Source organism: Nematolebias whitei, chromosome 8, assembly GCF_014905685.2.
Source record: "Nematolebias whitei isolate Nwh7 chromosome 8, NemWhi1, whole genome shotgun sequence".
Classification (NCBI taxonomy): domain Eukaryota; kingdom Metazoa; phylum Chordata; class Actinopteri; order Cyprinodontiformes; family Rivulidae; genus Nematolebias; species Nematolebias whitei.
This window is the reverse complement of record NC_056505.1, coordinates 38013703-38027795: the sequence shown is the minus strand read 5'-3', so window position 1 is coordinate 38027795 and position 14093 is coordinate 38013703. Positions and strand designations below refer to the sequence as shown.

The 14093-nt window shown below is 46.3% G+C and overlaps 1 protein-coding gene across 1 annotated transcript in view; it reads left to right on the top strand.

Annotated features, from left to right (window-relative positions):
- adora2aa (adenosine A2a receptor a) overlaps positions 1-10219 on the top strand; it is a 12083-nt gene extending 1864 nt beyond the window's left edge. The window contains exon 2 of the mRNA XM_037680614.1: positions 9193-10219. Coding sequence (XP_037536542.1) covers positions 9193-10213 — 1021 coding nt within the window. The 3' untranslated portion in view covers positions 10214-10219. The remainder of the gene's footprint in view (positions 1-9192) is intronic.
- Positions 10220-14093: the final 3874 nt, after the last annotated feature.

Sequence of the window (14093 nt, the reverse complement as noted above, 5' to 3'; positions counted from 1 at the left end):
CCACCACTCAAACAGGGTTTTGGGGTTCAGATGCACTACTGAGCTACGGGGAGAATCATCCATCTCCGTGGCTGGTGGGGTCCTGGGCCCTAATTTTAATATACAACCTAGACACTCACTTATAACACTCTCACGACACATGCATATATAGGATCTGGAGTGGGCACATGATCGCACTTAGGTGGTGGGATGTACTACCATTTCCACCTCCCCGGACCTGTGCCCACTCTCATATGTAGCATGTAGACATTTAGGGTTCTGTGCGGAGATGAGGGGTGAACGGGCGCCGCCTGCTCTCTGGGCAAGAGGTGGGTCTGTGCCGGTCGCCACCTCATCCCCCCATTTTAAACGCACTGTATAACAACATGCATCAACACCATATTCGAGTGGGAGGAGAAGGAAGTGGGTCTGTTCATAATTTATTTATGCATATATAGATTTATTTATTTATTTTATTTTTTTTATTTTTTTATTTTTTCCCCTTTCACAAACACCTCCTTTCTCCGTGTGACACTAGGGGTCGGGGATGGAGGGGGGGGGGCCGCATTGTTGGGGTCTGGGCTGCGGGTGGGCTTTGGGCCTTGGGGGCGGTCAGTGTTGGGGCCGGTGCTTCGGTTCCTCCTGGGCTGTTCCGATTCTTTTAATCTAGGTTCCTGGTTGCGATGGACGGCACTCTGACCGGGGTGGCTGCCGGCTTTTGGCGGGGGGTCGGCTATGGTAGTGTACGTGTGGTCATTGGTGGTGTAGGGTGGCGGTTGGGGGCGTGGCTTCATCTCATCCGGGCACTGGCTGGTCTTCCTGTGTGGCATTTGCGGTGGGGGTGCTCTGTGTGTGGGGGGGTGCATGGGTGGCGTGCTGGGGCGTCTCCGGGCCTATGGTGCGGAGCTCTTGATGTGAGAGCCGGCCCTCCTCGGCTGCGGCTCCCTGCTGCTCTGCCCCTTGGGCTGGGGCCGGCCTGTGGTCGCTGTCAGGTAGATGGTGCATGCGGTCGGCCCGACAGAGATTCTGTCGGGCTATCTGTGTGTGCCTGTTGGTTGCTCGGGTTGGGTTTTTGGTGGTCCCCCCTCTCTTGGATCAATTTGGGCCCCACGTTTGGTGTGGGGTCCACTCCCCCCGGTCGTGCCCCCCTTTGGCGGGGGACTCCCTTGCCGCCGGTGCATTGGTGGCTCTCGGTGTCTGGGCTGGGTGGTGGGGTGCACGTCGGTCCGCCCTGGTTGCTGCCTGGCGGGGCCTGGGTGCCCTGGCTCTGTCGGGGCTCTGCTAGGGGGTGGTATGGCCTCGGGGCTTGGGGCTCGGTGTCCATGGCCGGATCTACTTGGGGGGGGCATGGGTCGCTGGCCGGGCCTGTGGGCTCGTCGTTGCAGCTTCCTGGAGGCTCTGCATTGTGGTGGCTGGGGTCACCCGGTTCTTTCCTCTGCTCCTCTCTGGGGGGGTGCGGTTCTCCCTGTTGGGAGACTCTTGGGGCTCCGGGCCTGTGGGCCGCTGTGTGTCTGTGGCTCCGGTCCTCCCTATGTTGCCATTGTGTCCTGGGGGGGCGGGTCTGTGGGCCCCCGCGTCCACTATTGGGCATTCTTTTGGAGAAATCTGGTGGTGGTGGGCGTGCTTGCGCGGGTGTTTGGATTCAGGTGCTTTGACAGATGCACGCTAGGTTGGGTAGTGGCGGAAGCTAGATGATTCATTGTGCGATGTCGAATGTTTCATGGTGATATTGTGGGTGGCATTGTGCTGTGCATGTTGTTTTGTCATGGTGGTCTCTCGTCTTATCTTCTTCTTTTTTATTATTTATTTATTCTTCTTTCTTCTCTTTCTTTAAAAAAAATAATAATAAAAAAAAAAAAATTGAGCGATGATGATAAGTTCATTGAAACACTTCACAATGTTTCTACACTTAAACTGAGCTCACAAACAAAAAAAAAAAAAAAAAAAAAAAAAAAAACATGGCTGCCACAGCTTAGCAAACAGGTAAATGTCTGTAACTCAGTTAATTTAACAGATATTAAGCTGAAATATGCTGTGGTAGTAGCTGAGCATTCCTTTATTCCTAGCATTCATTTAAGGAGTGCTAGGACGTTATTTTCAAACAGTAAAATACAGTTTCTCAGGCAAATAAGTTCATAAATAAGGAAGCTAGTTACCGGTACATTTAGAGACCCGTTGGAAAAACTTGTATGTTTCTTATATCTAAGGAGGAAAAAGGATCGGGCAACGACTCCAATCATAAAGTGACAGGGTTATCCCAACACCTCGTTAAAATAAAAGGTTTGTGTTTCCAAACAGAATGCACAATAATGACTGGTTTACCGTTTTTTTGTTGCGCCAGTCAGTAAAAGTCTCACAGTAATGATTCACGTTTAATTCCTGCGCATAAAGACAATCTTGGCCGAATAAGTGCGTCCAAAAATGGAGTCTCCTTTGGGAGCACGTCCCTGTGGAGCCATCTAATAAATACTGTTGTGATTGCTTACACAGACTGCGTAGTTCCCTGCGCCCTCTCAGTGATCTTACTTTACTGTGAAACCGCTCAGACATCTGGTCTCCTGTTTAACGCTCAACTTTAAATAGAGATGGTATTCCTAGAGAAGTCTGATCAGCTGGCAGGCTGATCAATAAAAAGGTGCAGCCATATTTCATGCTGCGGCTTCACGCCGAGACACCAGTCTGACCTCGGAGCCACTCGGCCTTCCTGTGTCAGGGACTCAGATTGTTTTTGCACAACCCCTTCCTCCTGCTGAGGAAATGCTACGTGAGGGTTCCTCTGCCTTATTCATTTGTATCCCTGGGGGGGTGGAGGTGGAGGGGGACTTGTTTTTGCAACATTAACCTTTGCACTTTAGCATCTCAAGAATGTGATAGAAACAAGCCAAATATCTCAGCTGCTCTCCCACACTGCGCAGCAGGCAATCTCAAAATAGACCGCTTCCTTTGAGGGTCTGCAAGGCTTTCTTAGTTCAGCCTATGTTAGTTCTGGGATGTCATCATTTATACACACTGTGTATATATATATATATATATATATATATATATATATATATATATATATACTGCCTTGCCAAAAGTATTTGCTCACCTGCCTTGACTCACATATGAGCTTAAGTGACATCCCATTCCTAATCCATAGGGTTCAATATGACATTGGTCCACCCTTTACAGCTAGAACAGCTTCAGTTCTTCTGGGAAGGCTGCTCCTTAGATAGAGAACTTTACCAATTGGCTTTTATGTATGTGAATGTTCCTGTTGTGATTTGGCGCTATATAAATAAACTGAATTGAATTGAAGGCTGTCCACAGGTTTAGGAGTGTGTTTATGGGGATTTTTTGACCATTCTTCCAGAAGCACATTTGTGAGGTCACATACTGATGTTGGATGAGAAGACCTGGCTCTCAGTCTCCGCTCTAATTCATCCCAAAGATGTTCTATCGGGTTGAGGTCAGGACTCTGTGCAGGCCAGTCAAGTTCATCCACAGCAGACTCTGCCATCCATGTTTTTATTGACCTTGCTTTGTGCAGTGGTGCACAGTCATGTTGGAAGAGGAAGGGGCCAGCTCCAAACTGTTCCCACAAAGTTGAGAGCATGGAATTGTCCAAAATGTCTTGGTTTGCTGAAGCAGTCAGAGTTCCTTTCACTGGAACTAAGTGGCCAAGCCCAGCTCCTGAAAAACAACTCCACACCTTAATCCCCCCTCCACCAAACTTTACACTTGGCACAATGCAGTCAGAGAAGTGATGTTCTCCTGGCAACCACCAAGCCCAGACTCGTCCATCAGATTGCCAGATGGAGAAGTGTGATTCGTCACTCCAGAGAACGTGCCTCCACTGCTCTAGAGTCCAGTGACGGCGTGCTTTACACCACTGCATCCGACGCTTTGCATTGCACTTGGTGATGTATGGCTTGGATGCAGCTGCTCGATCATGGAAACCCATTTCATGAAGCTCTGCACACTGTTCTTGAGCTAATCTGAAGGCCACATGAAGTTTGGAGGTCTGATGAGCCCTCTGGATTGAGGGCAAATTGTCTCTATAAAAAATAAACTGTCCATATGTCCTGACTGAGAATTATTGGATTTGATACTTGGATAATTGAGGATGAACTTTTTTGTAGTGTATTTGTGTGTATGTATATATAGTGTATATATATGTATGTATGTATATATATAGTGTATATATACATGTATACCCGATGTAGTGTATATATATATGTATATATATATATATATAGTGTGTGTATATATATATATATATATTGTGTGTGTGTGTGTGTGTGTATATATATATATGTATATATATATATATATGTATGTATGTATGTATGTATGTATGTATGCATGCATGTGTATATATGTATATATAGACAGAGAGAGACAGACAGACGGAGAGAGACAGACAGACAGAGAGAGAGACAGAGACAGAGAGTGAGAGTGAGAGTTTCATTTTGAATGGACAAAGATGAAGCATTCATTCAACCTTTAATTATACAGGTTAGTCCCACTGAGCCTCAGGGACTCATTCGACATGGACAGACACTGAGTGAAATAAGTATTTGATCTTCAAGAAAAACATGACTCGGTACTTAGTGCAGAAACCTCTGGTGGCAGCACAACAACAATTTCTTCAAGAAATTTTCCAAATCCTTTAGATTTGTTGGCTGCGACATTTCAGCTCCCTCCACAGATTGTCTACAGGAATAAGGTCTGGAGCACGGCTGGATCTCTCTGTGACCAGAATATTGTTCATCTTGAACCTCTACTTTGTTGACTTGTGGTATGTTTTTGTCGTCATTGTCACCCTGAAAGATCCCTCCATAACTTTTCAGTGTTCTGGCTGAGGGAAAAATGTTTTCATCTGAGAGTTTATGGTAAATTACCCCATCCACTGGCCCCTCGATGTGGTGAAGTTGTCTTCTAGCCTTAGCAGAAAAACAGTCCCAAACCATAATGTCTCCACCTTTGTGCTTGTCTCTGAGGATAACGTCCTACAGGCCATACTCAGCATTTCTATTCCTGTAAACATGGCTGTTTCACTTGATGCCAAAGAGCTGATTTATGGTCTCATCTGACCGCAGCATTTTTTCCCAACCTTCACTGAATCATCTAGATGGTAAACTTAAGACAGACCTGAACATGCGACTTCTTCCACAGGGGGACCATGAAGGTCCTGTAAGGTTTTAATCTACTGTGGCATAGTGTCCTACCATTGGTTTAGTTGGAGACTGTGGCCCCAGCTGTCTTCAGAACATTAACAAGCACCAAAGCTGTAACTGAGGGCTGATCCCTCATCGTTCTTATCATCCTCAGCCCTGTGACATGGAGCTCCAGACCAAGGTCTTCTGATGGTCATGGACTATTTATTCCATGCGTGAATGGACCAGCATCTGCTGAAGGTCTTGTATCTCATTCCAGCCTTGTGCAGATCTAATGTTTGTCTCTGACCTCTTTTGACAGCTCTTTGGTCTCATCTGTGGTGGTGGAGAGGTTGGAGTGGAAGATACTGGTTCTGTGAACATCTGGACTTTAGAACCAGTTCAGATTAGGATTGATTGGTTTGGTTGGTTGGTTAGTTAGCTAGGTAATTGGTTAGATGGCTAGTTAGTTTGTTTGTTGATTGGTAGATTGGAACTTTGGTTAATTGACTGGTTGGATGTTGATTAGTTAGTTAGTCGGTTGGTCAATATGTTAATTGGTTGGTTGGTTGGTTGGTGTTTTTTTGGTTAATTGGTTGGTTGGTTTGGTGTTTGTTTGTTTTATTAATTGGTTGGTCAATATCGGTATGCTAACTGGTTGGTTGGTTAATATGTTGGTTAGTTGGTTAGTGTTTGTTTAATTGATTGGTTGGTTAATTGGGTTGTTTGTTTGTTGGTTGGTTGGTTGGTTGGATGGTATCTGTGTTCCACATGAGCACATGACAAATATCTGGTAACCAAACATCTGGCTAAGTTGTTAGGATCAAATACTTTTTTTAACAAAAACACGCAATCCAGGGGAGGATGCTGGTCAGACCTGGCAGGCACAACAAACATATTGTAAGTTTCTGCTGAGAACATCCATGAGACGGAGCTTTAAGTCCCACTTCCGGGAGAACTTTGAACACGTTCCAGGGGAGGTGGGGGATATTGAGTCCGAGTGGGCCATGTTCCGTGCCTCTATTGTTGAGGCGGCTTACCAAAGCTGTGACCGCAAGGTTGTCGATGCCTGTCATGGCGGCAACCCTCGAACACCGACGTGAGGGATTCTGTCAGGCTGAAGAAGGCGTCCTATCACCAACACTATACCACCAACACTGTTTATAGTGGAGGTGGTATGCTGCTGACCTCAACTCGGGATGTCGTGGTTCGGTGGGTGGAGTACTTCGAAGACCTCCTCAATCCCACCAGCACATCTTCCACTAAGGAAGCGGAGCCTGAGGACTTTGGGTTGGGCTCTCCAATCTCTGTTGCTGAGGTTGCCAAGGTGGTTAAAAAGCTCCTTGGTTGCAGGGCCCCAGGCCTGCATGAGATTCGTCCGGAGTTCCTTAAGGCTCTGGATGTTGTGGGTTTTTGTTGGCTTACACAACTCTGCAATATTGCGTGGACATGGGGGGCAGTTCCCCTGGATTGGCAGACAGGGGTGGTGGTCCCCCTATTCAAAAAGGGGGACCGTAGAGTGTGTTCCATCTACAGGAGGATCATGCTCTTAAGCCTCCCTGATAAGGTCTATTCAGGGGTTCTGGAGAGGAAGGTCTGTCAGATAGTCGAAACTCGGATTCAGGAGAACCATTGTGGTTTTTGTTCTGGTAGTAGAACACTGGACCAGCTCCTCAGCAGGGTCCTGGAGGGTGCTTGGGAGTTTGCCCAACCAGTTTACATGTGCTTTGTAAACTTGGAGAAGGCGTTCGACCACGTCCCTCGGGGAACCCTGTGGGGGTTACTCCGGGAGTATGGGGTACCAGGCCCTTTGATACGGGCTGTGTGACCGGTGTCAGAGCTTGGTCCACATTGCCAGCAGTAAGTCGGGCTCGTTCACAGTGAGAGTTGGACCCCGCCAAGGTAGCCCTTTGTCACCGATTCTGTTCATGACTTTTATGGACAGAATTTCTAGGTGCAGCCAAGGTGTTGAGCGGATCCATTTTGGTGGTCTTAGGATCACTTCTCTGTTTTTTGCAGATGATGTGGTCTTATTGGCTTCATCGGGTCGTGATCTACAGCTTTCGCTGGAGCAGTTTGCAGCCGAGTGTGACGCGGCCGGGATGAGGATAGGTTCTTCCAAATCCGAGGCCATGGTCTTGAGCCGGAAAATGGTAGAGTGCCCTCTCCAGGTCGGGGAGGAGGTCCTGTCCCAAGTGAAGGAGTTCAAATATCTTGAGTTCTTGTTCACAAATGAGGGAAAAATGGAGCGAGAGATCGGTAGGCGGATAGGTGCGACGTCTGCAGTGAAGCGGGCACTGTACCGGTCTGTTGTGGTGAAGAGAGAGCTGAGTCAAAAGGCGAAGCTCTCATTTTACTGGTCGTTCTACATTCCTACCCTCATCTATGGTCATGAGCTTTGGGTTGTGACGAAAGAACGAGATCTCAGATACAAGCGGCCAAAATGAGTTTTCTCTGCAGGGTGTCTGGGCTCTCCCTTAGAGATTGATTGAGAAGCTATGTCATCCAGGAGGGACTCAGAATAGAGCTTCTCCATGTTGAGAGAAGCCAGATGAGGTGGCTCGGGCTTCTGGATAGGATGCCTCCTGGATACCTCCCTGGTGAGTTGTTCCAGACACGTCTCACCGGGAAGAGACCCAGAGGAAGACCCAGGACACGCTGGAGGGACTATGTTTCTTGGCTGGCTTGGGAACGCCACGGGATTCCCCCGGAGGAGCTGGCCCAAGTGGCTGGGGAGAGGGAAGTCTGGGCCTCCCTACTTAGGCTGCTACCCCTGCGACCCAACTCCGGATAAGCAGAAGAAAATGGATGAATGGATAGATGGATGGATGGATGGATGGATGGATGGATGGATGGATGGATGGATGGATGGATGGATGCAATCCAGTTTTTATCCTGATGCATGCTCAATAATTCAGGTAGAAAAAAAAAGTTAAATCTTGTCCTTTGGACATTAAAAAAAATAAAAATTTGTAGAAACGTTTCGTCTTTCATCCGAAAGACTTCTTCAGTCTGAGTTGCTGTAATTCAGCTCAGTCTTATAAATAGCACCTTCTTGTAGTGGATCAACCAGTTTGCTGCTGACAGCCAAAACCAGCTGCTCACATGATCAAGGAGGACCATCAGCCTAACGATGGATCGTTAGCACCCAGTGGCTGTTTACCCCAAAATACATTACGGCAAAGACTGGTTCATCCCAAAGATCCAGTCCCCCGGCACAAACAGAGTAATATTGTGTATGCTGTTCAGTGTCAGGAGGGCTGTGATCAGTCTTACATCAGGAAAACTAAACAGCCACTGGCCAAAAGGATGACCCAGCACAGAAGATCAACATCATCAGGCCAGGGCTCTGTGGTCTACACTCATCTCCAGGCCAGCGATCACTCTTTCAGGGATGAAGATGTTCACATCCTGGACAGAGAGGAACGATGGTTTGAGAGAGGAGTAAAGGAGGCCATCTTTGTGAAAAGAAACAGTCCATCATTAAACAGGGGTGGAGGCCTCCGGGTTCAATTGTCCCGCTCTTACAATGCTGTTATTGCTAGTATCACTCAGCCCTTTGTGAATAGTAAACAGCCATCAGTGTGCTAATGATCCATTGTTAGGCTGATGGTCCTTCTTGATCATGTGATCAGCTGGTTTTGGTTGTCAGCAGCAAACTGGTTGATCCACTCTGAAAAGGTGCTATTTAAGAGACTGAGCTGAATACAGCACCTCAGACTGAGGAAGTCTTTCAGATGAGAGACGAAATGTTTATACAATTTTTTTTTTTAATGTCCAGAGGACCAGATTTAACTTTTTTGGAATCCAGTTTTTATTTTTCAAATACTGTAATGAATTATTTGGATTTATATTTGATATTTTTTATCTCTATTAAAATGAGACAACAAAAATTAAGATTGTTCATTTCTTAGTAAGTAGGAAAGTAACAAAGCCAGGAAGGGATCAGGTAATGTTCCTGTCACTGCAGATCGTCCTACTGACACTGACTTTTTGGAATAAAGACGTTAATCTCAGAGATTGATAAAACGTTGTTGAAGTTGTTGCCTGATGCTTGTTCTGTTTCCCTCTCCAGATACAACAGTTTGTTGACAAGCCAACGAGCTCAAGGTGTCATCACCATCTGCTGGGCTCTATCCATCATCATTGGTCTGACCCCCATGATGGGCTGGTACAAAAAAGAGCTGCCCAAAAGCACCAACAACAGCTGCTCACCTGGCTTCATGAGGTGCCTGTTTGAGGAGGTGGTGGACATGGAGTACATGGTCTACTTCAACTTTTTTGCTTGTGTACTCATCCCCCTCCTGCTGATGCTGGCCATCTACTTGTGTATCTTCATGGCAGCACGCCACCAGCTGAGGCTGATCAAAATGGAAGTGGTTTATGGAGAGAAGTCACGCTCCACTCTGCAAAAAGAAATTCAGGTGGCCAAGTCTCTGGCCATCATTGTGGGCCTGTTTGCTGTCTGCTGGCTGCCTCTGCACATCATCAACTGCTTCAACCTGTTCTGCCCACAATGCCAGCGTCCTCCTCTTTGGGTCATGTACGTGGCCATCATCCTCTCCCATGCCAACTCTGTGATCAACCCCTTTATCTACGCCTACCGCATCCGGGAGTTCCAAAAGACCTTCTGTAAGATTATCCGTCGCCACATCCTGGGCCAGCAGCAGGTGTTGAAGAGCAGCGGCAGCGAGCGCAACTCTACTCACAACAGCATTGCGGGCTCCATCAGGCTCCACCCAAACACCCTCAACTCTGACCTTTTTGCAGAGCAAAGCAACAGTAAAAACTCCTACTGCTGTCCTGCTCATATTCCACCTGTAGGGAGCAGCCTGTTGGCAATGGCTCAGTCCCCTCTGTCAGTCGTCATCGCCCACTGCTCTCAGACGAAGCTATGTGCGCTGCATGCTCTCAGACAGACTGAAGTCCCTCTGGCCCATCATCATCGACATTCTGAGGAGCAGGAGCACAGCTGCACAGGAGCAGAGGTCTTGGAGGAAATGGACAAAGTGAACCTTGACTTGGATCAGGCCTCACCACTGTTCAACAAGCAAAACAGGAAGACTTGTTTTTGTGAGCTGGAAAGGGAGTCATGACACAAAAGCCAGGAGAGGACAGCTGTTAATTCAGCAGCACTGTGATTAAACGTCAGCTCAGGATCGGAGAGGAGATACCAGCTGATAAATGTCACCAGGATAAAATAAATCTGCTTTCCACCAGAAAAATAAAACTGCCTGCAGGGTTTAAAATACTGCAACTTTTTAATTGAATCCAGAGTAAGAGCTTAAAAGTGCTGCTCTTGGTTCAAACTGCTTTGTAACGTGACAGGATGGTATAATACGATTCGGCAGCTGACACTTCTGTTTGGGCTCATCACTCACAAGAATTTTACACTTTTGTTTCAGCAGAGCAGACCTGTGAAAACAAACATTCAGACCGATGGGGGTCATAAAGGTGGCGTCTCACTGGGCTGGGGCTGTTGGTTACCAGTTGACAACTAAAAATTTCAAGAAAATCTGTGAATGTTTGTCATTGCAGTGTCATTGAACCCTGAGTTTTTGTGAGCAGAGACTTTCAAAACTGTATTTTTGGCCAATCGCATAGTTTTGTTATCCACTTCTCCCCAGATCGTACGTGCCTCTGGTTGTTTTGTACCATCTTGACATTCAGCCCCAGTTGGTGTGTGGGTGGGTGTGATAAAAAAAAAAAGGATGAAGCATTGCTTCCTTTACCGCAAGTTCAACTTTGTTGTACAATAATGTGGCTTGTTGTTTTATATTAAAGTCATTATGCACATGATAGTTGTAGATTGTGTTGTTGCAAGAAAAATAAACTTTTTTTTTGTTTCATACTTTTTTACATTCTTTTGTTGTAATTCACACTTCTTCTTTTTTACTTAAACTTTCACTTTTGTTTAGCACCCCAGAGCTTCCTGTGCAGTTGCTTGTTAACCCAGGCGGTTTGGACCGGTTGTTGGCCTGAGCGCCTCGCATGTTTTTGATGCTGAGGCACAGTTTAGTAACGCAGCTCTGAAACGTCATGTGATTATTCTGTTTTCTCAGCGTGACACTGTTTTGTTAAATTTGTGCAAATGTCACCATGGTGTAATGAATGTGGAGGTAGTTTTAAAAGGTTTGTTGGGACTGAATAGACCTCAGTCTTATTTGGATCATCTTGTGTTTGATGAATTTGTTCAAGTCTCGCCTTTTACCATATCAAATTGTACTTTAAGTCATTTTTATCTGCTTTGACCTCAATCATTCCAGACATTATTCGGTAAAGCTTCAGACTTTCCACAGCTTTTTGAGCAGGGACTTATTTTTATTTATTTATGTATTTTTATCACATCTGGGAGCTTGAGGGGTCGTAGATCTGGAAAATGGTTCATTAGTCCATCCAACTTTCTTTAGACTTCTTTATTTTCTCAGCTTTTATCACTGCGGCCCTGCTGGCTCAGGTTCCAGGACTCAGGCTGAACATGGTTGAGGGATTATAATCTGTCCCCAGAGTCCTGGAGCCTCATGTATGAGCACAAACAAGGTTGCATGTGCCAGGTTCCATGCTTATGTTGGGATGTATCAAAACAGACGTTGCTGTTCTCCACGCAAACTTTTTCAGTCCGCAGTTTCAAACTACAAGCATGGAAACTCACAAATACACCAAAATATGTCTGTTCAGTTTCCTGAACCCAGCAGACTTTAAAACATGTTGTTCATGAGTTTGAGCATTTATGGTTTAAAGCTGAACAAGGAAACAGAAACTCATACATATAACCTACAACAAACGACCCGCCTGAAATTACCAACTGCGTCACTGTGCCGTCCATCAAAACACAAATGATTGTGATATGAATATACAAGTCGATGAGCCAATCCTGCTTCCATTAGCACATTGATTTTACTGGGAAATTCACAAAAATAGGGATTGCAATAAAATAACACTATAAATTTAAGTGAAAGTCTGATTTAGTAATCAGATCTTCTAAGCTTTCCAAACCATCCAGGATCCTCAGAGAGTGTGTTGGTATAGGAGCCATGAAAGAAGTCATGGCTTTGTTTGAAGTGAATCGAGAGTCAATTCACCTCACAAGACCCACGGAGCATGTGGGGGGGCATTAAGTGTATAACACATAAAGGCAGGAGTGAACAATGCCCTAAAGACACATCATTACCAGATGCCCTCAACAAGTTCTACGCACGCTTTGAAGATCCGAACAGACCACCCAGCACCAGACTCACCTCACCATCGGATGAAGAGCTTCGCAGTGTGACCTCAGCAAAAGTAAGGAGTACTTTCAGGAGGAATAATTCTCACAACGCAACTGGCCCAGACAACATCCCCGGAAAAGTGTTGAAAGAATGTGCTGATCAGCTCTGTGAGGTGCTGGCTGACATCTTTAACACCTCACTTACCCTGGAGACAGTCCCACCTGCCTGAAGACTGCCACCATCATCCCAGTCCCAAAGATGTCTACAGTGACTGGTCTGATGACTATCGGCCAGTGGCCATCACCCCGATAGTCGCAAAATTCTTCGAAAAACTGGTCATGACTCACATCAAAACAACCATCAACATCAGCGAGGACCCTCATCAGTATGCATACCGTGAGAACCGAGCAACAGAGGATGCCATCTCCTCTGTGGTCCACACTGTGCTCAACCACCTGGAGCAGAAAGACTCCTATGTCCGTATGCTCTTTGTGGACTTCACGTCTGCCTTCAACACCATGAGCCCCCAAACCCTGATGAACAAACTACTCACACTAGGACTAAGCCCCTCCATTTGCAACTGGGTCCTGGATTTCTTAACAAACAGACCACAGTCAGTGAGGATCCACAGCTTCTCCTCCTCCACCATAACCCTCAGCACTGGCTCTTCTCAGGGATGTGTACTGAGCCCTCTCCTGTTCACTCTGCTCACGTAAGATTGTGCAGCTGCCCATCCAGGCTGTCATATTGTAAAGTTTGCAGATGATACAGCAGTGGTGGGATGCATCACAAACAATGATGAGTCCAGCTACAGGCAAGAGGTGGAACACCTGGAGAGCTGGTGCAAAGAGAATAACCTTCACATCAATGTGAAGAAGACAAAGGAGATGATTGTGGACTTCAGAAGGAACAAACACCCCACCACCACCACCCACCCCCGAATATAAGAGGATCTGAAGTGGAAGTGGTCTAATGACAACCTCAGTTGGGGCAACAACATCACCAGCCTGATCAAGAAAGCTCATCAGAGACTCTTCTTCCTCAGGCAACTGAGACGAGCTGGTCTGGGAAGCTCAGTCCTCACCTCCTTCTACAGGTGTGCAGTGGAGAGCATCCTGTGCTCCAGCATCAACGTGTGGCACGGAGGCTGCACAGCTGCAGAAAGAAAAGCTTTGCAGAGAGTGGTGAAGGCTGCACAGAAGTCTGTTGGAGTCAGCCTCCCCACCATCACAGACATCTACACCTCCAGATGCAGGAAGAGGGCTACCTGCATCATGAAGGACCCCACTCACCCAGCACACACATTTTTTGCCCCGCTCCCCTCAGGAAGGAGGTTAAGGTGCATTAAGTGTAGAATAATAATAATAACTTTAATTTATAACACACTTTCCATTCACTACAGCTCTCAAAATGCTACAATGAGTGAATATCAGATAATATCAAAGCAAAAGCAAGCACAAAGAGCAACTGAGAGGAGGAACAACCAGGAGGATAATGCCTCCGAAAAATCGCATCAAAACTCAAAATGCAGATAAACTACTCAAATAAGAACAAATAGAACCACTAGAATGAGGAACAGCTTCTACCCTGAGGCTGTTAGACTCATGAATCTCTAACCAGAATAATCACTGTGAAAAATCACATGTTGCTGCTGATCTGTTTCATGTTGCTTTGTTCATTCGTGCTCATCTGCTCACATAGACTCGTGTTCGTGCTGCTGTTTGGCGTATTGTTTTTATGTTATTAGTATTTTTAGTTTATGTTTTTC